This window comes from Calonectris borealis, chromosome 6 (genome assembly GCF_964195595.1).
Source record: "Calonectris borealis chromosome 6, bCalBor7.hap1.2, whole genome shotgun sequence".
Lineage (NCBI taxonomy): Eukaryota > Metazoa > Chordata > Aves > Procellariiformes > Procellariidae > Calonectris > Calonectris borealis.
This window is the reverse complement of record NC_134317.1, coordinates 32,671,017-32,693,934: the sequence shown is the minus strand read 5'-3', so window position 1 is coordinate 32,693,934 and position 22,918 is coordinate 32,671,017. Positions and strand designations below refer to the sequence as shown.

The window sequence follows — 22,918 nt, the reverse complement described above, 5'->3', positions numbered from 1 at the left end:
CTTCCAACCCAAACTATTCTATGATTTTACATTTCAGTAACATAGTCCTTACTGTGAAGGAGAATTAGGAAAGGTGCTGGGTTCATCTCCCCCAGTGTTATGTTCTTGTGAGCATCCTTAAAACAAGCTACAGCCAGGTAAGCCTAAATGTGACTGTAGCGCATGCCAAAATAAATCCCATACAGATGCTCATACCCCAAGAAATATTTGTGTTTCAAACTCACAATCCCCTGTGTATCCTCCATCACTTACATAGTGTACAATAATGAAGTGTGGAGTAACTTTCACAACTTCATTGTTTGGAAAAAAATTCCAAAGTAAAGGCACTTTATTAGCAGTACTGCAAGTGAAACGTGGTTTAAAACTTACCCGATTGTGTATTGGACAGTACAGCTGTGGCTATATACTTAAAGCCTAGATTAGCATATGTATTTTCTGTACACATCTCATGTTCTGTGCTTTGCTTTTCCTTAAGCAGGTCAGTTCACATGAGCTGCGCCTATTTAAACTAATTTTTATTGGGGAGCTCACATTCCTACAGCATCTATTTTGTCTCTTGCTTTGTCTGTAGTCTTGTCTAGTCTAATCCGTTGCTGCTGCACCATTACAATATAACGTATCTGTAATATTGTGTAAAAGTGAAATCTAACTAAAAGACTATTTATCTCATAACCATAAATGCAAGTTGGCTATAGCTAAGGAAAAAATCTAAGTTCTATCTTCATATATAGTTCTTTTCCAAAAGCATTTGAGAAAGCTTTAGATAATTGGCATTGAGACAAGTAGTATCTCTTCCTTCCAGATGCTCAAAAATTGTTTAGAACATCTCTTCAGAACACTATTTGTTAGCAGTATGAATTTTCCAGTCCATATTGACTGGGTTTAAGTAAATGCCAGTTTCTGGTTTTTTGGTGCTTAAAAGCAATTTAGAAAGCAGTTTAAAAGTCATCAGCATTCAGATTGTATTTTTCCTTTTTATTTGTATGAATGCTAAAGATAGAGACCTCCTAGGTTTAAAAACTAAACTACTTCAGAATTCTAGCAGCAGTAGGGATCAGAAATAAAGTAATTAATAGTAATGCCTTGATGTCGGTCAATTTTTAAGACAATTCTTTAAAAAAACCCCACAACCTTCCTCTATGTCAACTCTATTTAAAAAAATGTAAAAGAAACAGGATTCTGAGTATTTCAGACTTAGTTTTGGAAAAGAATAATGCAAAGGGAGTCTGTGTACTGGATCTCTGACTTCTCTTTTCTAAGCTTTAGTTCAGTGCTGAGGGCTGTATTTCCTGGGACATGATAAACTTTTTCCGTATGAAAGGACAGGAGTCATTTGCCGCAAGAAGAAAAAAATCAATGGGGTTACAAGATGTGAAAAGGCCAATAAAGAATAAGGCAAGCTTCAACGGAATCATTTTTACCCCAAGATGATGCAACAATACTATGCTTGTACATATGTTGTGAGTCTGCTCCAGTTCATACAGCAAACAGTTGGCTATCATGTCAAAAACAGCAATCATAAAGAATGAGAAACGAAACAGAGGTAAGGGAGTTGTTCTCTCCCTTCTTCTGCAGCTTATGAATACCCTAGGCTAACATAATTAAAATGATTATTTAATTTATAGTTCTGCAAACTTCGCATGGGACTTGTATTTAGGCAGTGCTGCCAAGTAGTCTTCCAAGTAAAACACGCTGTCCTTTTGCGAGTTAGTGAGACTTTCTTGGTATTTGTCTCTTACCTTTGTATTCTCACTATGGCCCAGCGTATCTCTAGTGAAGTGGACGTGCAATATATTGTAATTTAATGTTTGATTTGAGATAAATTTGCCTTACCCTTTAAAATTAGTCTAGTCAATTCCACAAGACTTGTTTCTTAATCATTGATTGCAATTGTGTGAAATGATTGCAGAACACAAATACCTATAAAAGTGGGCTGAAAGCGAATAGCAGTAGTTAGCTGTGAAACCATAACTAACACGAGTGCTTGGGAGGCAACAGCACGGTTTGTGTTCTATTCAGCAAATACCTTGCTGAAAAATATTTTTCAGCCTTATTTTGCTGTAGCGTGTAACATATAGCCATTTCTATATATACATATAACTATACACTCTATTTATGATAAAGCATTATATCCTGTTCCTCTTGCTGGGTTGGAAGCAGCATGCTTCCAGCATCATATGCTACTGTTCAACTGTCAGAAATAATTAAAAACCCAGACCATTTATGTTAAATAATAAGCTGTATGATATTATTATAGTAATTTTTGCTATAAGCTATTCAGTAGGATATATGTTTGCTGAGAATGAGTAAACGTTACCATTAACCTCAGAATTTTTATTAAGTTCAGAAGAATAACAAAGGTCACACTGATTTCAGTAAAACAGAAATCAATCTTCAAATAGAACAGCTGCTAGGAATATGAACTCCTAGAAAATTCTGAATACTTTAAACATCTTGAAATACTGAGTTCTCCATCCTCTAGGGATTAGTATGAGCCTTTTTCTGTATTATAGCAATTTAATGCTGTACTTTAAAAAAAAAACCCTGATCACCAGTGAATATTGCTTCTTGAACAACCTCACTGGCAACTAGTTGTAATATTGCACATTGTAAATTTTCCCTAAAAAACAAAACAAAACAACAAACTGCACTGGGCTTCAGTTTTTTGATTCTATATACAAGGCTGAATATCAGATTACAGAGCAGTGCATCAAAGGAGAAGAGCTAATAACAGACACACTTGAGCATGTCAGCGTTGTACTCAGAACAGACAGTTTCCATCCATATGCAATACAGTTCAAATGTCAGAAAGTCCATAAAGCTATATACAGCACAAACCATGTCTCTGACCAACTACAGAGAAAGTTGTGCATAAAACCAGTTTCCCCAGCACTGCATAATGCAAAGGTTAATACAAAGAGTATCAATTCCACCTGCCACAAACCTCATCATACAATTGCGTAGGTATACAACATCTTTTGAGCCATTCTCATATTCCCACTGCTCTGATAAATAAGCGACAAGTTAAAGGCAGTATCTCTTCTCAAGTCTGTCTGATCAGATTCTATTCCCTGTAAAAATAATGATTAAAAAAAGTTATCTATATGCAAAAATAATATAAAACTTGAAACATGAGTAGCAATTACAGTGGAATCAAATCACATAGGGTTTATATAGGCTTTCAGCTGCATAGAAACAGAAGTAGTATTCCTCGTGCCCTCCCTCTTTAATGAGTTTCCACATGTTCTAACACCAAAGAGTTATATAATTACATACTCAAAACATTAGCCGTAAATTAGACAGCCAGCTCACAAAACAGGAAAGTACTATGTTAATTTGTCTTTGTATGCAAAGTATTTGTTTCTACAATCAGAATGTGAATACTGCCTGTGTCTTTTACATGCTCACAAGATCGCTGCTTTGAACTCCCAGCGCCGACCAACACTCATGTTTGTCACCTTACCAACCCTTCCCGTTTTCTAAATACACTTGTAGTTTTTCTACCTACCCATGCCAAAGCTAGGCAAAAACTTTCTCTCAGACCAGACTTGTATGACACATCAATTAGGATGATCTAATACAGATCAATTAGAGCAAAACCATGGCTCAGATGCATTTAGGCATTCTTAATACTGGTTCATATTGCTCCAGCATGCTGTTTTATAGCATGGGTGAGTATATAGAACTTTCAGTTATAATTTATTGCGTGTAAGATAGATAAAGTTCAGCTACTTATTCAGGTAAAGTTGTTTAGCAACCCTTTTGCTACTACTTCAGCGTATTAGTAAATCCTTCAAAATTCATAAACCTGTGACATTAACATGCTTAAATACAGTAGCAGGTGACAATCAGCTTTGGTCTTCCAATGACAAGGAATTACAATACAAGTTAAAGGAAACAACTACACAGATTTTATGCACCTATTTTAACTATGGCTGAGAAATTATTAACATTGACCTGACTTTATTCTCTGTACATAACTTACAAAGATACAGTACCTCTAAGGTGAGAGGAGGAAGTTCAAGCACTTTTTGGTAATAGTGGATTGCCAGGTGCAGTAATCCCAGCTGGTGAAGGCCACGGCCAAGGTTGTAGAAAGACTCTTGACATGGTCCACGCAGGTCCAAGTACCGGTGAAGGAATGAGAATCCCTGTACAGATATTATGCACATTTGTGAATGTTCCCTTTGAAAAGACGGCAGTAAAATATGCTGGAGAACAGGTGTTTAAATGTATCTATTTAAAACTTTCGATGTATGCTTCCCCATAAAACCACGTGCAAGGTGAAGGCAAAAAATGTCATGTTCGACAGCTGAGACCATAAAAGCTGTGCTCTGTCAGCCTCGCTGCCATTGATAACAGTTAATAAATTGAACACGCAGTTATTTAGTATATTGACTTATGGCACTAGCTTGCTAAATATGTAAGTATGTATGTATGTGTTTATGTAATATACACACAGATAAGACCAGTTCATGTTTGGAAGAGCTGACCTCCTTAAAAAACATGCAGCGAAACGACAGGCTAGAGCAAGATATTATTTTTCTTAAAAAAATCTTTAAAAGATAACTCTCCCCCACTTTTTTTTTTTAAAAGGAGAAAAAAAAACAAGCCGTCACTCCCTTTCCTTCACTTTTTGCCTTGGATAGCAGCAAGAAATGGTTTAATTCTACAACTTTTCAGAATTCTACAAAATTCTGAACTCCATGAAGTGCATATCAAAGTATTATTTCTGCAATGCAAGCATGTTCTTTTCTTGATCGTGTGCGCCATATAAATGTTTACTCCAATACCAGTTATCAGGGAAATTATCAGTATATAATTTTATAAAGTGGCCAAAAATAAACATCACTGAATAAGGGCATGAAAAATCCATATCCTAAGCAGTAGGTGAGAGTTCATGTCTCTTCTTGAAGCCAGCGGATGTTTTACTGCCAAGTCTCCAGCAGAATTTGAAAGGAAACTTGTACCCAGCAATTCCCGTGCTATGCTTTAACAAATTTAAAGTCGAAGCACTCTGTAACAATTTATACTTTCTTATTTTGCTTTTAGTTTAAAATTAAAATATATGCTCAAATATTTAAACTATATGACTAGCAGAATCCCAGGTGTACATAATTTCGTTGCCAACCTTAGTCTGAATACCCGCTCCTCCTATGTGGCACACTGTGGTTCAGACAGAGGAGCAGGACCCAACAGGTACTACGCGCCTCCTCGGGTGCTGATGTCCCAGAAGATGTAAAACAGGGCAATGCATAAAGTGACCGTCACCAGGCACCGGTGGAACAAACTAGCCTCATTTATACACTGACAAGCTGTAAAGCGAGAGAAGTGATTTGTTTCTCATCTGTAGGATGTCGCTGCCTACCAGCTTGGTGTGTTACGGACTCTTCAGGACTCAAGGTTTGTACGATGCTATGAAGATGAATGGCATTAGACCAGAGCTACCTCTCACACAGAACAAAGGGAAAGACAAAGAGACATACAGTATTATTTTACATTAAAATGCAGTGTTTCATTTGACACTGAAGGAGCCCTGGGGGGAAACTTAGGAGGGACAGATAGAAGAGGTGAATTCAGAAGGGAGAAATCGACCACACAACTTTTTCATCCTCTCCCGTGCATTTCATTTTGTTACCATTCTGGAATGTGATGATTCTGTTGTAAATAGAGGACTTTCTTTCTAGGGACCATGATTAGAGACGATACCTCCTTCAACCACAAGGAATTAGTTCATACACAAGCAGCTAATGATGATAATTTAGGTCACCAGTATGTCACTGTGGTTGAATTATTAATCGACTACAATAGGAGCAAGAAAGGATGTAAAAATACCAAGTATAGTAAGCAAGAAATGAGAAGAAAGCAAGCAGGGAACTGTATCACCAGCGGGTAACATAAATAGGACGTTGTTCAAGTACATTACAAAAGGACAACATAGCAGCCCATGTAAGAAAGGCAGGCTGATTACAGAAAGAAGTGGACAAAAATATTAAAATTAGGCCAAAGTTTGCAAGTTCAAAATGTCTCGAGTTGGACACTGACATAATTGGTCTTGTTTTAGAGTAGCTGAGGACCTGTCGCTTTTTTCAAAATCAGTGCAAGCTACAGTTTTTCAGCAATTTCAGAAGTCGTGAGAGCTCAGGATCCCCACCATATTCTGCTGACCCTGAGCTCAGTGGCCACAGGAATTAAAAGGCATTTCAAGTTAATGAAAATACTTGGTGGAGAGTAGAGGAAATTACTGTCAAGATTCTGTTTGGGAATAACCAGCCTGTGGTTGGTAACTGGATCTGGCAGATGAAAGACAAATGTGAATAAGGAAGCTGGAAAATTGAGGGTAGCCTAAACTGGGGTTCACGAGATCTTTACAAAGAGAACTATAAGAGGCACCTAAAAGGGGGAAGAAAAAAGGAAGACAGGGAAAAAACCCCACTTTCTAAGTCTGTAAAGTTTGCTTCAACAATGCAGTATATGAGATGTCTATGAAGGGCACGTGGCATAGATTCTACTCTACAGCACTTCTTCAGAGCAAGGCAGGGCAAGGAGAAAAATTTGGAAGAAAATCCAGACTACAGCCACCAAGACTGAAATTAGTAATGTTTTCCCAAACAGCTGGCAGCTGCTAACATCTATGTGAGTAATCACTGTATACGCACAGCAGAACAAAGTACATTTAACTAAAAGGAGAGGAGATTCAGATGCGTATAACTATAGTTCAAAAGCATACTCATCCGTGTTCATCTTCCGCCACTTCCCTCTTTTGAAATACCATATTAATTATGAAAAGTTATTTAAACAGAGTATGTTGTAGCCGTAACTGTCTGCAAGATACAAAGCCAGGAATCGCTATAGGTAAAAATAATCACACTAACTCACCTGTACTAGAAGAGCATGCCTTTTCAACACGTATTTCTGAGAAGCCATGTGGATGAAAGTCAAGCCAATACAAAGACTGTACAGAGGTTCATCTGGGTTTGCACGAAAGGCTTGCACATACTGTCCTAAATGCAAATAATTGAATCAGGATGTTTGTTGTGAAAAGCATTCCTTCAGAATTTAAGGGCAAAAAAGAAAATCTTCAAATTAGAAGTGTGAACTAAAGAGAAGAAACAGTTTAATATCCCTACATCAAAATACACAGGAAAAAACATGGAAGAAAATTTTGTATTTTCAGCACTCCTTGGATTCTGAAGGAAAAATGCAAACTGTGATGTAAAAACGTAAGCAGAAAGGAATCAGACACAGAAGGCAAACAAGGCCCTTGCTGGGATTTATATCCTGGAGGCCACACAGTGGCCAAAGTGTGACATTTGGAGGGCCTGACTGAAAGCAGTAGGTCTGCTTCAAAGGCCTGCTTAAAATGTCCAACCAACTTTATTTGCTGTTTAAATTGGTCTGTTTCTGTCGTTCCTATTCTTTATTATCATTAGCTTTCAATTATCTTTGCAAGTTATTATATTTGCAATGTGTGCTAAACTTGAAACATACCAGCTTAATTTTTATTAGCAAAACTCTTAGCGATGTTTTGATTTGTGTACAAAACAATTAAAGCACCAGGCTAACACTGTGAAGCCACCTAGAATTTTCTAATGTATGAAAAAAATTACTTTAATAAATCTTTCTCTGAAAAAAAACATTCACTTGTTATATTTGTTAATATTAGAACATTAATGACATTACCAAGAGCATGCTTGAAACTGCCAGATACAAATGCATTATGCCCGTTTAGGACGCACAATGCGTGATTATCAGGATTTTTCAGCATTAAGCGGAGACAAAAGCGATGGTGACGGACGTCCTGAGATTGCATAGTAACTTGATTGAATATGTTCCATAGCTGAGGTTTATTGACATTTTCCATCACCATGATTCTACAGAATGAAAAGTATACAAGAAATTAGTAAACGCTGTAGTGAATACCGTATCTGCAATAGAACCTCGACCGTTTAGGGAAGATAGCAAAGAAGAGACACTCCAGGAGCAGGTCAGTGACTGAGGCAAAGTTGAGAGTGAAAGACAGAACCAACGGTCCTGGCCAATCAGCCAATCTACTGCATTATGCATTTTTTAAAATCAAAGGCTATCAAGAAAGCTCCTTTAGTTTCAATAGCCTTACTGTTTTAGCGAAAGCTGGAAAGCATCAGCCTGCTTTAGCGATATTTTCAGCAGTATGACTACAGCCTCAGGGGAAGCAATTACAGAACAGATTGCTCTACCTTCTCAGTACCCCACCTGATATAGTTGTACGCTTTTCTGAAGTTCTTGTCCAGAATTGCAGCAGAGAGCCCAAAGTATTCCAGCTCCTTGCGCTTTTGTCTATCATCATAAAACGAATAATATTCCAATGAGGAATCCACTAATAGCTCTGCCTCCTTGTACCGGGACAGGTCACACAAGGAATATATAGCCTTCAGGAGGAGGTTCCACCAGTCATCCTTTGTCAGAACACTCGTGAGAACAGCAAAAATTGCTAAAAATATTGAAGTCAGTAAATTGAGAAAATTAAAACAAGAGAGCTAAACTCTTAAAAAAAAAAGTGCATACATCAAACTGATCTTTTCAAAAATACCTCAGCATTAAAAGGTAAAATAAAGATAAAATATTTACTTTTTTCAGTTTAAGTGCAGTTTGTAAAACAGAAAAAAAACAGTCAAAACTTGGGAACAAATGGCGAGAAATACACACAGTTCAAGTTGTAAACATACTACATGAACGCATTCAAGTTACTCTTCCTAATCTACCAAACGGTGCTTAAGGATGTGTAGTCTGGCTCAACCGAGTCTGGGCCAGTTAAAAAAACCACACCGCTTTTAAAACATGTATTTCTATTATGTTCTAGATTTGCGTGTATTATATTTGCACGGAGGAGAATGTTAGACCATATGATCCCTAGGGGTCCTTCTCAATCTGAATTATTCTGTAACCTTACTATTTTCCTCTGAATGGGGATTGTTCCCTTAAGTTATATTATCTTCATTTTTGCTGCCTTCTTTGCCCTAGAAATAAAGCAATGTTAACATGAACTGCACGGATTTAGCATGCAGAATAGTAACATCTCATTTTTCAGAACTTGTTCATCTTGTTGCTGTGTTTTTAATAAACATTTGTTACCTTTCGCATCGCAATTTGCTGTCTCTTGGTCGTCATTGTCAGAAATTTTATCCCTTGACACCTTAATAAGATAGAGGTGTCTCTCTCCAGATTTGGAACTAGATATCAAACACACCTGAGCTCTGCTCATCGCCACCTAGAAACAAATTTAAGGGCAGCATTTCAGATTACATTAATACATCCTATGACAAAGGCAGCTTTATGGCCAATCCATCTTGCTCACGTTGCATGCCAAAACAGTCTGGAACTTAGGAACGCCACAACAGAGCAAGACCATGAGAGAGAACATTCCCAAGAGCAGTATTATCTCTGCATTGTCTCGTGCTCCAGTGCAACCTGGGCTATGCAAAAGAAAGATACAAACTCTCTAAACGACTTAAAAGACTCTTCCTGGGATTGGAACATCCCTGTATATATTGAAATCAAAACTATTTGCACAGAGGCATAACAGGAACAATGCCTTTCTGTAGCAGTTTCAGAAATACGTAGATAGTCAGCTATTCAGCCAGTGTAATACAATAGTAACGGCTCAGACCTGATGGATAAAATTGAGGTGTAAATATTCCCCTCCCTCACTCTCTATTTAAAAACAAACAAAAAAACAACACAAAACCACACCACTGTATTTACTGGCTAAACAAATTCTTCTTTAGACATTTTATCACAAGACAATATTTAAAAACAATTTAAGAAATTCAAAAGAAAATTGTTGAAATAGAAGAGAGTATCAACACTTCAAGAAAGCACTATGCTGACTGCTAGAAAGGTAAGAAGCAGCTTTAATAGTCAGTGCATTCTGTGCACACTGGGAAACAGGGAGTTGCAGTCACTGTATTAAGAATCATACACACAAGTGGCCCTCTGTTCTGAACACTACAGGAACACCAGTACTATAGGCTCCCTGCGAGACTATTATCCAACAAAATTACGAAACCATTTGCATATAAAACCCACTAGCTTTCCTCCTGAGTTTGTTTGTCGCTTGTCTTAACCCAAGTCATAGCTTTCCAATTTCTTAAAGTGTAGCTGGAAAGATTGGCTTACCTTCAACAGCATTGCCAGCATCGTAAGTAAAGTGTCGATGTAACCATACATTTTGCCTTGGGAATATAACAGTGTCGAACGATGGAGAAGTAGCTTTAATTCCTAGATAATATTGAACGTTATTATTCAACCTCTTGCACGGAGAGTGAGTTTATAAAACAAACAATTTTGACTCAATACAGTACTAATAGGACTGTAAAAGCTTCTAGAAAGCTGTAAGAATCTTAGCGACAGCCAGTAAGATCTCCCTAAACTGCCCTGCAGTAGTTACTGTTTCAAATTCTCAAATCTCAGAGAAATTCGGCATAATTCTTACCTATAGTGACGGTGCTGCGGGACAGGGCATATAGAACCTTTGCTACAATCAATGTAGCTCGTAGGTAGCAACTGCTGATCAACTGGATGCAAAGCGACTGGCGTCAAGACCAGTTCTCAGTGGCCAAGAGCTCGTACATCACACAAAAGTGATCAGATGGGACAGGGGAAATACTGATAAAACGGTCAGGGAGAAAGAGCCACGAGGACTCACCCCTGATACTCTGCAGTGAACCATTCGCTGTGCCTGACGGCTCACCATGCTGTAGATAAGAAAGCCTCAATCCCTGGTCCTATATAGTTGACATCTTTGACGACTACCATGGTCTAGCAGAATAATATATCCTAAACTGGAAGCACAGAACACTTTACCCACCTGCTGGGCAGCGTTAGCGTCCTGAGCCAGTGTATCTGGATCATACATTGGTTCCAGAGCCTCCAGAGCTTTTTCAGGTCGGCCCAGCTGCTGCTGAAGTGTTGAAAGTGAGATTCTTGCATCCAGATGCAATGGAGCAAGATCAACAACTTTGGCATAGCTCTCTGCGGCACACTCCATGTGTCCCAAAGCCTTCAAGCACTCTAGAAATATCATAAACAACACAATACACTTAAATGGCAGAAAAAGAAGATTTCAAAGCTTGCAAAATAGTTAACATATTTTTCAGATACTTTTGCAGTTAAAACCACCCAAAACATGTATTATTAAAGTGAAAATATTCAGAAATATGTACCGATGCATGCAGTTTCACTTAAAGCGTCATCAGTTGACACAAGATGGAATGCAGAATAGATGCTGTTTCACTCACATGAAAATAAAGTAGTTCTAGCTGAAGTAAATTTCAATCTATATTGAAAATGCTCCATGACAGGGTTGTCATAATAAACTCCAATTATAGTTTTGCAAATACCAACTATCAATCAACATCTGAATCTAAAATTCCAGTGATCTCAGATAAAGGTCCCTGGAAATGCTCAGTATTGTATTATCATCTCTCAGCACCACGTGTTCAGCAGCCCTGCTCCTTCTCACCCGCGTGCCGGAGCCAGACAACAGCCAAGTTGTATCGTTCTGAACAGACAAGGGAACTCAAGAGAGGCAGTGCTGAGTTGTATTCTCCAACATCCAGAAATGCCTCTGCGACGTCCAAATACAAGTCACCCATTTCTTCTGGATTTTGTTCCACCAGAGTGGTCAAAAGAGGCTTTAAAAAAAACACACAAATAACCGACAAGAACATTTCTTTAAGATATGGCTATTGGAAGCTTACATTTTTATGTTATGATTTTTATTCTATTTGCATTCTGAACTACACTTCCTTTATTTACATGTTAGTTTAAAAGTGAAAAATAAAGCCCTGAATTTCAGAATTCCTGAAGAAGCCACATTTTTCTATTCTAGACATTTCACATCCTACCCATCCATACATTTCACATCCAATGAATGAAAGTGCCCATCAATGAGGAGTGCTCTTTATGAAAGAACAGTCTTCAGATTTAGCAGGGCTTTAAAACAAAGTACGATGTGTTCCTTAGTGTTCAACTTTGCAATGTGGTCCTGGGCCTGTCACAGCACATAGGCTGTGATTTACTGTGCTTTAGTAATACTTCCACTGAAGGCATAATTTATAAGGACAAAAATAGTATTTCTGCTATTACAGGTCTGCTAGGTTTCTCTCTTGGAGTGGGAGGGAAGCAAAAAGAATCTCTGCAGCTCTCTCAATGACCTCAGTCATACGAAGACAGGAAAAATTACTTGCTTTGGTAATTTATTAGAACATCCTCCAACTTCTGAGTTGATTTCTACTTACATTGAGCGGCTCTAGGATGTTCAAGTGAACCAAGCACACCATCAGCTTGACCGTGATGTCTATGGGAACACCCTCAGGTATGCAGCAGCTGACCTTCTCCACAGCTGTGAGAAGATACAGAATTTCTTTCTGAACCCACAGGCTCTAACAAGCACTTCACAAGCTCCACATCCCCTCCAGGCCATGTTCAGCTCCAATGAAGAAAATACATTCTCATTGACTCCAGCAAATGTTGGTGTAGGCCTGCCCTCTCCCTTTCCTCTATATCTTTCCTGATAGTCGGAACAACTTCTTCCCAAGATCTCTGATCCTAATAATTTCATCTGAAGTATCAAGTGCTGTCAGTCTGCATCGACTTCAACAGCAGGGTCCCGTAGGATGTGCTTAGAGCCTTCGCCCTCTTAAGATGTGCTTGCTTCATAAAGCTTTTCTTTAGCAATTTATGCACCTGTACCCTCTTCTTGCTTTCCGAAGGAAATACCCTGTATTAAGCTATTTGTCCCTATGAAGCTAAGTCCTGTGTATCAGGGACCTGGCTGTACACAGTGTTAAACACAGTTAACTACAGAACTTTACACATTTGACAATGCAAACACAAGACAAAGCAGTTACCCACAACAATGCTAGCAAATTACAGGTCATACGGTAAAAATCTGTTATTATATTTCCTTCACATGCAGTCATGACACCTCCTTTACTACCCTAATTTCTCCTTTACCTTAATTCCTATACCAGACATTCAAAGGGTGACTGCTATAAACCGAGAAAACTGTGATTTCCAACATAAGGCTTCCCTATCACCTTCTACGTTCACATCCAATTACTGCAAATCACAACATGCAGATTAATTCATCATTCTCTGAACATCTTAATGCCCAGCATGAGAGTAACTATTCACCTACCAACAAATTCTTACAAAATGAAAAATTTTCTTTTCAAAGTGGGTAAGCCCTGGGAGAATGTTTTTGGCTTTGGTGGCTGGCTGGGTTAGAAGTAAGTTCTGAGTAAGGAAGACAGTACACAAGAAACCTGTTCTGGATCAAGCCCTATTTCTCCACTGTTAGAAATCTTTCCCAATTTTTATATGATTGCAACCTGGTTCCTGAGCATATGATCAGTTCATAGACTTGTATGAAATTCAAAAATTAAATTACTTACGTGCAGCACTGGATTCAGCAACTGGATGACTTTGGTCGTCAGTCACTGCCTCCTGGCTTTCCTGAGTTTCTACCACTGCCCCTGTATCTTTTTAAAAAGATTAACGGATTACCCTAGTAGCACCAGGTAAGCCAAAAGTTACTCAGTTTTGAATCCATACTTGATCGGTAGCTTACTCTGAAAAGTGGACTTTTTTTTTTTTTTTTTTTGGAAGGACAGCAGAGCAGGAAGCATTCAAAAAAAGTTATAAAGCAACAGAGGGCAGGGAACCAAGTTCTTGGGTAGTTTAGAAGCTTTGTCTTATGAAATTACACACCCCAGGCAACTTGGCAACACTGTGTTTTAAGTCCTACACTTATTATAGTTTTGCTTCTTATAAATTATCTGTTAAAATTCTCTATCAGGACAGTTGTCCATTGATCAACTGTATTTTTACCTGATCCATTAAAGCCAAAAGAAGTCTCTTATACTACATTGGGTTTGGACCAGATTGCTGATACAACCAACCAGTTCAATCATAGGACAGACTGTCTGCTTATGGAGGCGGCATGCTGTGGTCATTCTACAGCCCAAACAAACATTTTCAGACTTAAGCAATGACTTTCCCAAAGCAGGTTTCTCAAAGACGACCTACTTTATTCAATTACAAACTAATATGCCTAGATTTCTATATACCAAAACATTTAAATGTTTAATAACACAAGTAGGACTGATGAAGAATATTATTCTCAGGTCAAAGGTTGATATTCTTGAGTATAGATGCCAATAAACTGATCTAATTTTTTTTTCAGAAGCTATTTAGCTGGCAGAAATAACTGGCCTGATGTGAACACTCCGAGGAATGTTTAGAACTTTAAAAGGCCTCCAGTTGCCTAGAGAGCAGTCCTTGTCCTTAATGAGTCAGCAGGGCTAATTCAACATCAGAGTAACTCCTTAAAGAAAACTGAGGTCATGCCATGTAACTCATTAAAAATACTGAAAAGTTTCAAAAGAGAAAAGCCTGTCAACATGCATCAAGTTGAAATGAGTTGAAAAGGTAATGGAAAGAAAAATGTCATATTAGATGAACAGCGGGGTCATACTAATTGCTTGTTAGCTACTTACCTTTTTTCTCCTCGGTTGGACTTTTTTCTGATACTTTCTTTTCAAGTACAATTCCTGCAAAATCTGTAATAACCTAGAACAGATGAGTAACTCGGATCATTTTAAAGATTTAAAGGATACATGGAATAACCAATCCGCATGCCAGTTGTTTTAGACATCACAAAAGTTATCAGAAGAAAAGCTGCATTCATTTCACATGGGGTTAGTTGACTAGCATTGAGTTTGATCAACTTATGTCTTTGTCCACTATTTTTGGACTACTTAGATGCTTACTGAATAAATTATTAGTCATAACACAAGTATGCCTGGTAAAGCACTACGGTCTGCATTTGAACCATTAGACCATTCAGTGTCACCCTTTAACCTTCAACTTGGAGAATGCCCTTTGCCGCCAGTACTCACAAAACCAGCTTGTAGGTCTTCGCTGGCTACTAAGATTATGGCAATTGTAGAGAAGGAGGGGAAGGATCCCAAAATTTTAAACCCGGAACAGCATACAAGTCTATCAGCCCCCAACTTATTAAATCAAGCCATTAATTTCAATGCTAATTACTACTGAACTAATAGCAAGCAATCTGTATCTGATCAGCTCTATCACTATTGAAACATGACCCTATTTAAGCACTACAGGAATATAAACTGTCCATCCTGACTGGCAAAGAGGTGCATGATACAGAAATGCACTTAATTCTCCATACCGCCAATGCTTTGTCATACTGTTTGGAAGAAATATATAGTTCAGCTGCGATGTTAACATCTTCCATGGAGACAAGGCTCTGGTGTTTTGTAAAGGCTTCTTCTATTATCTCAATAGCAGAGGTCACATCATTGGCTTCATAATAACTCCTATAAAACACAGATATGAGATACTAAGTATTTGAGATAACTGACAATGTGTACTTTGAACACTAGCAAAAGGATTTTCATATTTCTTTTATTTTTGCCACCTGGGCACACTGCCGGCTCATGTTCAGCCGGCTGTCAACCAGCACCCCCAGGTCCTTTTCCTCTGGTCCTTTCCAGCCACTCTTCCGCACCTCGAATCCTGTGTTCAGTTTTGGGCCCCTCACTACAAGAAGGACATGGAGGTGCTGGAGCGTGTCCAGAGGAGGGCAACGAAGCTGGTGAAGGGCCTGGAGCACAAGTCTGATGAGGAGCGGCTGAGGGAACTGGGACTGTTTAGTCTGGAGAAGAAGAGGCTGAGGGGAGACCTCATCGTGCTCTACAACTACCTGAAAGGAGGTTGTAGTGAGGTGGGTGTTGGTCTCTTCTCCCAAGTAACAAGCGATAGGATGAGAGGAAATGGCCTCAAGTTGCGCCAGGGGAGGTTTAGATTGGACATGAGGAGAAATTTCTTTACTGAAAGAGTGGTCAGGCCTTGGAACAGGCTGCCCAGGGAAGTGGTGGAGTCCCCATCCCTGGAGGTATTTAAAAGACGTGTAGATGAGGCGCTTAGGGACATGGTGTAGTGGGCATGGTGTGTTGGGTTGACGGTTGGACTCGATGATCTTAGAGGTCTTTTCCAACCTTAATGATTCTATGATTCTATGATTCCCCGAGCCTGTAGCGTTGCATGGGGTTATTGTGGCCGAAGTGCAGGACCCGGCACTTGGCCTTGCTGAACCTTGTTGAACCTCATACAATTGGCCTAAAGTATTTAAACAACTTACTAAAAACTACAGTAAGAAAGCTACACACTTTAACCACAAGCCTTCCCTGCCTCAGGCAAGCTTCTATGACTTCATCTGCTCTCATGAGCAGAAAGGGGAGGAGGCAGATTTCTACTTGCTCCAGAAACAAATCACAAATGACATATAAATTATATTCTGTTGCAGATGGTTTGTATTTCGGATTGAATACCTTGTTTCATTCAGATTTGCTGACAACAAGTTTCCAGGTCTCTAGTGATATTATATAGATTAAAAATGTACTGCATTTGTATATAATTGTACACTATTGGCATTTTTCTAGTAATCAGTATTTGCATTTTATTCTCTTACTCTAAGAGAATGCAACACTTCTAAGATGATGCATCGATCCTACACGGGATAATTCCCACATGTCAGGCTTTGGAAACATCACAGTAGTTGGGGGGTGCATGCTCGTGTGGGGGTCACCCCCAGCAGAAACACCTGCATTCCTTGATTTCAGCTACATACCCAGCTTGAAACGGCTGCAGAGCTTATTAATACCAGCTTTTGAGAAACTCTGGAGAACCAAATCACAATATTTCTAAATCCAACTTACTTTGCCATGTCTCGAGCCAACTGCATGAAGCGCTCTCCATCCGAGGGAGACAGGAGATTCAAAATACGCCTGTAGCCATCCATAGCCATCTTATGTTCCCCCAGCTGTTCATACAGGCTTGATCTCTCCCATAGATAACGCACATTGGTTGGGTCATATTTCAGAGCTACAAGAAAAAGCATATTACTAGCCTAGTTTAGGAAAAGGCAACAACGGATTTCACATTCGTTTCCCTGATTAGATGAATGTTAATGGACACACACAAGGTTTTTGGGAGAAGAGGACATCCTATATTAAAGATTCATTAATCTTTTACCAAAGTCCGGACAGAGGTACCAGAATCCTAGCAAACTGCAGCAAACTAAATTAGAAAGCCCAAGAAAACAAAATGATTGCCATTAGCACCTAACATTTATTTTAAACTATTAAAATGGTTGCTACGCTACCTTTTGTGTAGCAAAAAACAGCCTGTTTAATATTGTCCTGTTCCAGTGACATTTCTGCTAGTCTAACCCATTCCTCGGTATCACTAGGATTTAAGTGAGCTGCAATCAGTTCAAACTGCAATGACTTCTCCATATCACCCTGGTCTTCATAGATCATGGCAAGAGTGGAAAATGGCTCATGAGCAAGAGGAGCTGTGGAAAGACAACAGGAATGATTAAGAACTATTGTTTTAAAACCACCTTGACAACAAATAACTTGCCTTTCTGCAAACAACAGATATCAGAATTATATGAAACATCAACACTGCTCTGTTTAAATTCAGAAAAAACTTGCAGACAAGCCTCCAATTCCTTTTTATAAATTATTAAACAGCCTGACTGAATCTAACAACAACCTTTTATAGCATTATTCTGCATTGTAAGTCATTCTGATGTTTATACCTCGGTTCTACAAAGACAATAAAAGCAAACTGTGTAAAGCTAAGCAAAGGCCCAGGCCTCTGCAGAATTAGGGTCCTAGTTTCTTTTAATAAGCAAAACAACAAAGGAAATGCACTACATATTCTTAATTCCACACTACTTATACAGTGACTTTCCTTGTACTGAGTATTTTCATCATCAGTGAAGCCACACTGAATTTTCCTGATGCACATGGCAATTTCACCCCATCCTTAAAGCCAAAAAGTTTTACGATTCTAACATACCTTGTCGAATGATTTCCATGCACATTAGAATAGCCTCCTCACGCTCTCCTCGAGCAAACCTGATATTGGCCTCTCCCATCAGACCCCTCAAGGCACGAGGAAGTTTGCTGCGAGGTCTTTTCTCCTAAATGGAAAAGGGATATTATTTCTACCGAGGATTCAGTTGTGCCCAAATTCAGGAGACATCAGTCACACTTGCGCTTAACACAACCTAATAACAAGTTATTTAAGTGCTAGCGATATTAAAATGACTGACCAAAATATCTGCTAATTTTCATAACTGACAGAGTAACTCTGATATCTAATACAAGCACAATCCAGACACTGGAAAAACTCACTTCATTATTTTTGAAAGTTTTCAAACAGTAAGCTACAGTAATTTTTTAAAAAACAAAGACAGGCGACACCAACGTAAGCAGAAGTATCCTACACGGAATTGTTTTCAGGCAAGTTTCTCAGCAAGTAGCTAAAATCACACAAACTAGCATTTACGCACTATGCTTCAAGAGATACAGGGAAGTTACATGGAAGTTTAAATACTTGCTTTCATCATTTTCTTGGTCTCTCGATTAAGTACCATCTCCAACACAAAAACATCTCCAGCTGTGGGTTGCTCAGTAGTTTCTTCTTCCTCTTCTTCCTCTTCCTCTTCGTCCTCCTCCTCCTCTTCATTTTCCCCAAGCATGGATGCAAAGACCCGATGAACAGATTTGCTGACGCCATCTGAAGTTTCTCCTGGCAGAGAAAGAAGCAAAAAAAGTTTATGATATAATCAAGAGTACACGCTGCTTATCAAGACAAGTGCAGAGAAAACGGAATTCTTCATAATTAGTGGCCCACTTGAAACAGCCATTCTATAAGCAAAAGGCCTGCAGAAATGCAGAAAAACTATTAACAACCTCTTTGGTCTTAAAACTCTGCATTATTCATCACCAGTGCTTAGTATACCCCAGCCTCTAACATTTTTTGGATATTTGAAATGAAAGCATGGAGGAACACACAGAACAAAGCAACAGTTTATTCAACATTTTTCTCAATCCATACAAGAGAAGCATATTAAGCAATTTTCAAGCACTGAACTGGCTGGATGGAATAAAGCTTTTCAGCTGAAGAGGCTAGGTGAGCAGAGAATTATACTAAACAATAATGCAGCAACCAATTTTTAGAAGTAATTTAAAACAAGATCTTGTAACCATTCTATCCATGACAATAAGTACCTTTTAACGTGTGTAAATGCAAAACCCAGATTATTCACATTTCTCCAGAAAAAGAAATAACAAAATTCTTTAAAATAAATAAGAATATGATGGTATCTATCCAAAATAAATATGCTTAAAGCATGTAATTTTAAAAAATTTCACATTTTTTAATTACAACTTTTCATTACTGAGTCAGCCCAGGATTATAACCGCCCACAAGCCTATGCCTATGCAAAATATCAAAGTATGTAGTGTCAAAGGTTTCAGCTGGGAGATTGGGCAACTAAAGAGTTGATAAAAGAATAACCACAGTATCAAGTTGGGACTGAAAAATAGATCTATCATGTATTGCCTATACACAAGAGGGAATTGGATACTACTCCTGAGTTTATGGTTATTTTTTGGTTTTGTTTTTTTTTTCTGACTTGGATATATTTGGTTATTTTTATTCTGACTTGGATATTAAGCATCTAAAAATCAAGACTTTTCTTCCCCTCCATCTGAAAAAAAAATTATTAATTTAATTTCTCTTTTATTTTTATCTCCTTGGCTGCAGGAATCATCTGAAGATGGTAGCAGACTAGCTCTGAAGATTCGTGTATCAGAAGTGACTTTAACAATGACCTTTTCTAACATTTTTCTTCTGCATATCCTAAGTCCGATTCTAATAGCAACTCTTAAAGAGTGATAAATATTATCAATGCTTCCTTGATTCTGACTGCTCTTGAGACTTCTGTGTTCTCTGTAGTAAGAGCAGAAGTAACACTATCACACAAATCTATCAGGATATGTTTTTTCTTAGATAAGATGACGTGCATGTAACAGACTGGGTAGAATACGGAGCAGAAAAGAGCAGCTTGGAAGTACTTCAGAGACGTCAGCAAAAAGAAGGGGTCAATAAGGAACCACAGATATCTGACTCCAACCACACTTCCAGTGTTCATCTTCTGTCCTTCCAGGATGAGGTCTGGCCATACTTTCAAAAATGAGGCACCACTGATGCACAGTTTAGGTGAGACAATTTAAGGTCTATTTTTGTAATTTAAGAAAAGAAAAAAATACCACCCAAACAGAATGATGAGAATTTGCAGTGAAAGTAGCAAGAGGAGTCTAAGAACCAACACAAAGAGATGAAAAATTGCACTTTGCTATCTCACAGCATTGGCAATCCCACCAGAATATGCCCTGACCGGTGCATGGAGTACAGCTTCTGAAGAGAAGGTGTCTGAAACAGACTGCAGCACTCTAAATCCCAAGCTCAAATCCAGAACCTGAGGCACGGGATCAACAAGCACTGATCCAAACTAAAGAGAGAAGTGCTGCTCCTACCACTTCCTGCAAGCCCTTTCACTGTGTAGGAACCCCAAGGAAGTTAAGCTTATTTTGCTAAGGCACCTCAGGAGATACCACCATCCCAGTAACTGCACAAAGAAAGCCAGCCAGGGAAACTGTAGCTAGGAATATCCAGCAGAAAATAAGGAGAGAAATAAATGTAGGCACTCTAAACAGGATAACTGAGCAGGAGAAAAAACACAAAGAAAGAGACAAAAAGAAACGTCTCTTTTTAGCTATTTTATTTCACTTTGGATGACAATGGAAGAAGGCAACACACACAGCAGAATCAAATATTCTGAAACATTCAAGTCTCAGCAAAAGACTAGCAAAGAGATGAACAGGAAAAAAGCCAAAACAAAACAGATGGAAGACCTTCAAATTATTTGTAACTTTAGAGAGAATAAATAATTGAGACCACATGGTTAAGAAGCCAGGAGGGGAAAAATGGAGGGTTTCCCAGAAAAAGATGGCCAATTGTCCAGATCCAGCCCCTTAAAAACACTGAACAAATTAAAACCCAGGCTATGACTCGGAACACCCTACAGAGATATACATTCTAACAATGCGCTTCAATACCCACAGGTTCAAAAGAAGCAGCCAGGTATCTATAAAAAGTCAGCTAGCAAAGAGCAAATGCTTTCAACGACCCTTTAAGTACATTTTTCACTGAAATTATTACGTTAACATTTACCGTCAGTTTCATCCTGACTTTGGGATTTCCCAGATGCTTTTCTGGATGAAGATGGAGCCTCTACATCTTCGGCGTTTTCCTCAGCAGACGCATTTTCCCCATCCTACGCACACCACCAACATAAGTTATGAGCTTTATAACATGACTCATTCCTATTTCCCCTAACATTTACAGTTAGCATTCAGGTTTCCAGCTTTTGCACTGCCAGTGAAACAGGTGGAATAAGCGCTATATTTTTAAACGAACAAAACCCAGCATTACTTGCTTTCAAGACATTTATATTCTTATCAATGTGAGGTGACTCAGATGGTGACTGTTCACATTACTTTTGACTGAAGAGATTAGATCGTTGCTTATTTGGCACTACAGTGAAGTAGAGAAGACATGGTTGACTGTATTAAAAACAAAGTTACAAGTGTGTGACAAATCCTTTTAGAAGCCTGCCTTTTTAAACACCAAATGAGATATCAAAATAGCACTTGTTAATCCAGTATAAAGGTTGCCCTAGGATATCACTTATCCTTCCATGACAGCCGAGTTCTGCTGAATTTGTTCTCTGAAGAGCGGGAAATACAGAAACTCAGTTGCATTTTGACATAAAGATGGCAAAGTTAAATTTAACTAAACCACTCCATTCAAGCATACACAATTTCTCATAATACCTCCATCTGCTTACTTTTAGGCACAAAGGTGTGTCTCTCTGTACTTATTGCTGCCAAGAAGCCACAACGATTACCAACAGGAGACAAACTGGATCTCTTCCTTAGATCTCACACAGAAGATGGTGGGGGAGCGGTAGCAGTAAACGCTACATGATTTTATATCAAAACCTGCTTCTGCTCATTGCTCCAGCCTAAAGAAGAAATTAATTATGGTGCCTGAAGGTAACTGCCACTAGCTTTTGCCAAGTCCAGGGACACCAGCATGAACCAAAATGCTGCATTCCGCACTTCTGAAAGGTGTACGCTCCCCTGAACAACTTGCTCTACCAGTACCTAATAACCCTTACAAATTAAAGTTAGTTTCTTGCAATTTTTGCAGAGAAATTAACAATTACGTAGTCATAATCAATAGCTGAGCACCAGCTGAGCACAGCAGCACCTGACACAGGCCCACAGACACAAAGAGAGGCAGCCGCGCTGCTCCTGAAGTGGTCCCTGCCCTGCGGTGCTGCCATGGAGGGAGCGGGCCGGGCCGGGCCGTGGGGCTGTCAGGCGGGGCAGACTCACCTTCTCGCGGCTCTTGCGCTCCTCTCGCCGCCGTTCGAACTCCTCGAAGGAGATCTTCCCCTCCAGGTAATCGATCAGCTCCGGGCTGAAGCCCGACATCGCGCCTGCACCAGCCGGGAGCGGGAGCAGCCGCAGCCGGCGCAGGGGAACCTTGTTTAGGGCAGGACGCGGTCCCTCCCGTTATGGCGTCCGCCCCGCGCCCTCACGCAGGAGTTCCGCCCGGCCCGGCGCTGCTGCCTTGGGGCGGGGGAAGCATGGCCCCTCGGAGCGGGCAGCCGACGTGGTTCGGGGTGGAGGGTCTGCGGAGCCCGGGGGGCTGCGGGGAGCCGCGGGGGTAGGCGCTGTTGCTGTGCTCGCTGCCTCGGAGGGGCCAGCAGTGAAAGACCAGGACGCGTGAGGAAAGCTCCCCCGTTTCCGACCTCACTGTAGGTGTTGGATTCTCTTTTATTTCCCCAGAAACGGGGGCTGTTTTTACATGAGAAGGGTTTCTTAACTTCATATACGTATACAGTTATCGCGCAGCT

The 22,918-nt window shown here is 39.4% G+C and overlaps 1 protein-coding gene across 1 annotated transcript; it reads right to left on the bottom strand.

Annotated features, from left to right (window-relative positions):
- Positions 1-2,647: 2,647 nt before the first annotated feature.
- Positions 2,648-22,745, bottom strand: GTF3C3 (general transcription factor IIIC subunit 3). Its single transcript, XM_075153618.1, has 19 exons — positions 22,395-22,745; positions 21,166-21,268; positions 18,485-18,675; positions 17,941-18,064; positions 17,237-17,428; positions 16,791-16,956; positions 15,242-15,389; positions 14,544-14,616; positions 13,440-13,526; positions 12,282-12,385; positions 11,504-11,675; positions 10,850-11,052; positions 10,159-10,260; positions 9,115-9,250; positions 8,236-8,473; positions 7,684-7,874; positions 6,880-7,004; positions 3,999-4,151; positions 2,648-3,071 (listed from the first exon to the last, which is right to left on the bottom strand). The coding sequence occupies exons 1-19, from the start codon at positions 22,491-22,493 to the stop codon at positions 2,949-2,951; spliced, it is 2,730 nt and encodes a 909-aa protein (XP_075009719.1). The 5' UTR covers positions 22,494-22,745; the 3' UTR covers positions 2,648-2,948.
- Positions 22,746-22,918: the final 173 nt, after the last annotated feature.

Excerpts from the sequence above, each read along its gene's own strand:
- GTF3C3 (XM_075153618.1), bottom strand. The coding sequence starts at position 22,493 with ATGTCGGGCTTCAGCCCGGAGCTGATCGATTACCTGGAGGGGAAGATC. Across the intron at positions 21,269-22,394 it reads AGCGCAAGAGCCGCGAGAAG|GATGGGGAAAATGCGTCTGC; the intron begins GTGAGTCTGCCC and ends TGGTGTGCGTAG. Across the intron at positions 3,072-3,998 it reads TTCCTCCTCTCACCTTAGAG|GGAATAGAATCTGATCAGAC; the intron begins GTACTGTATCTT and ends TTATTTTTACAG.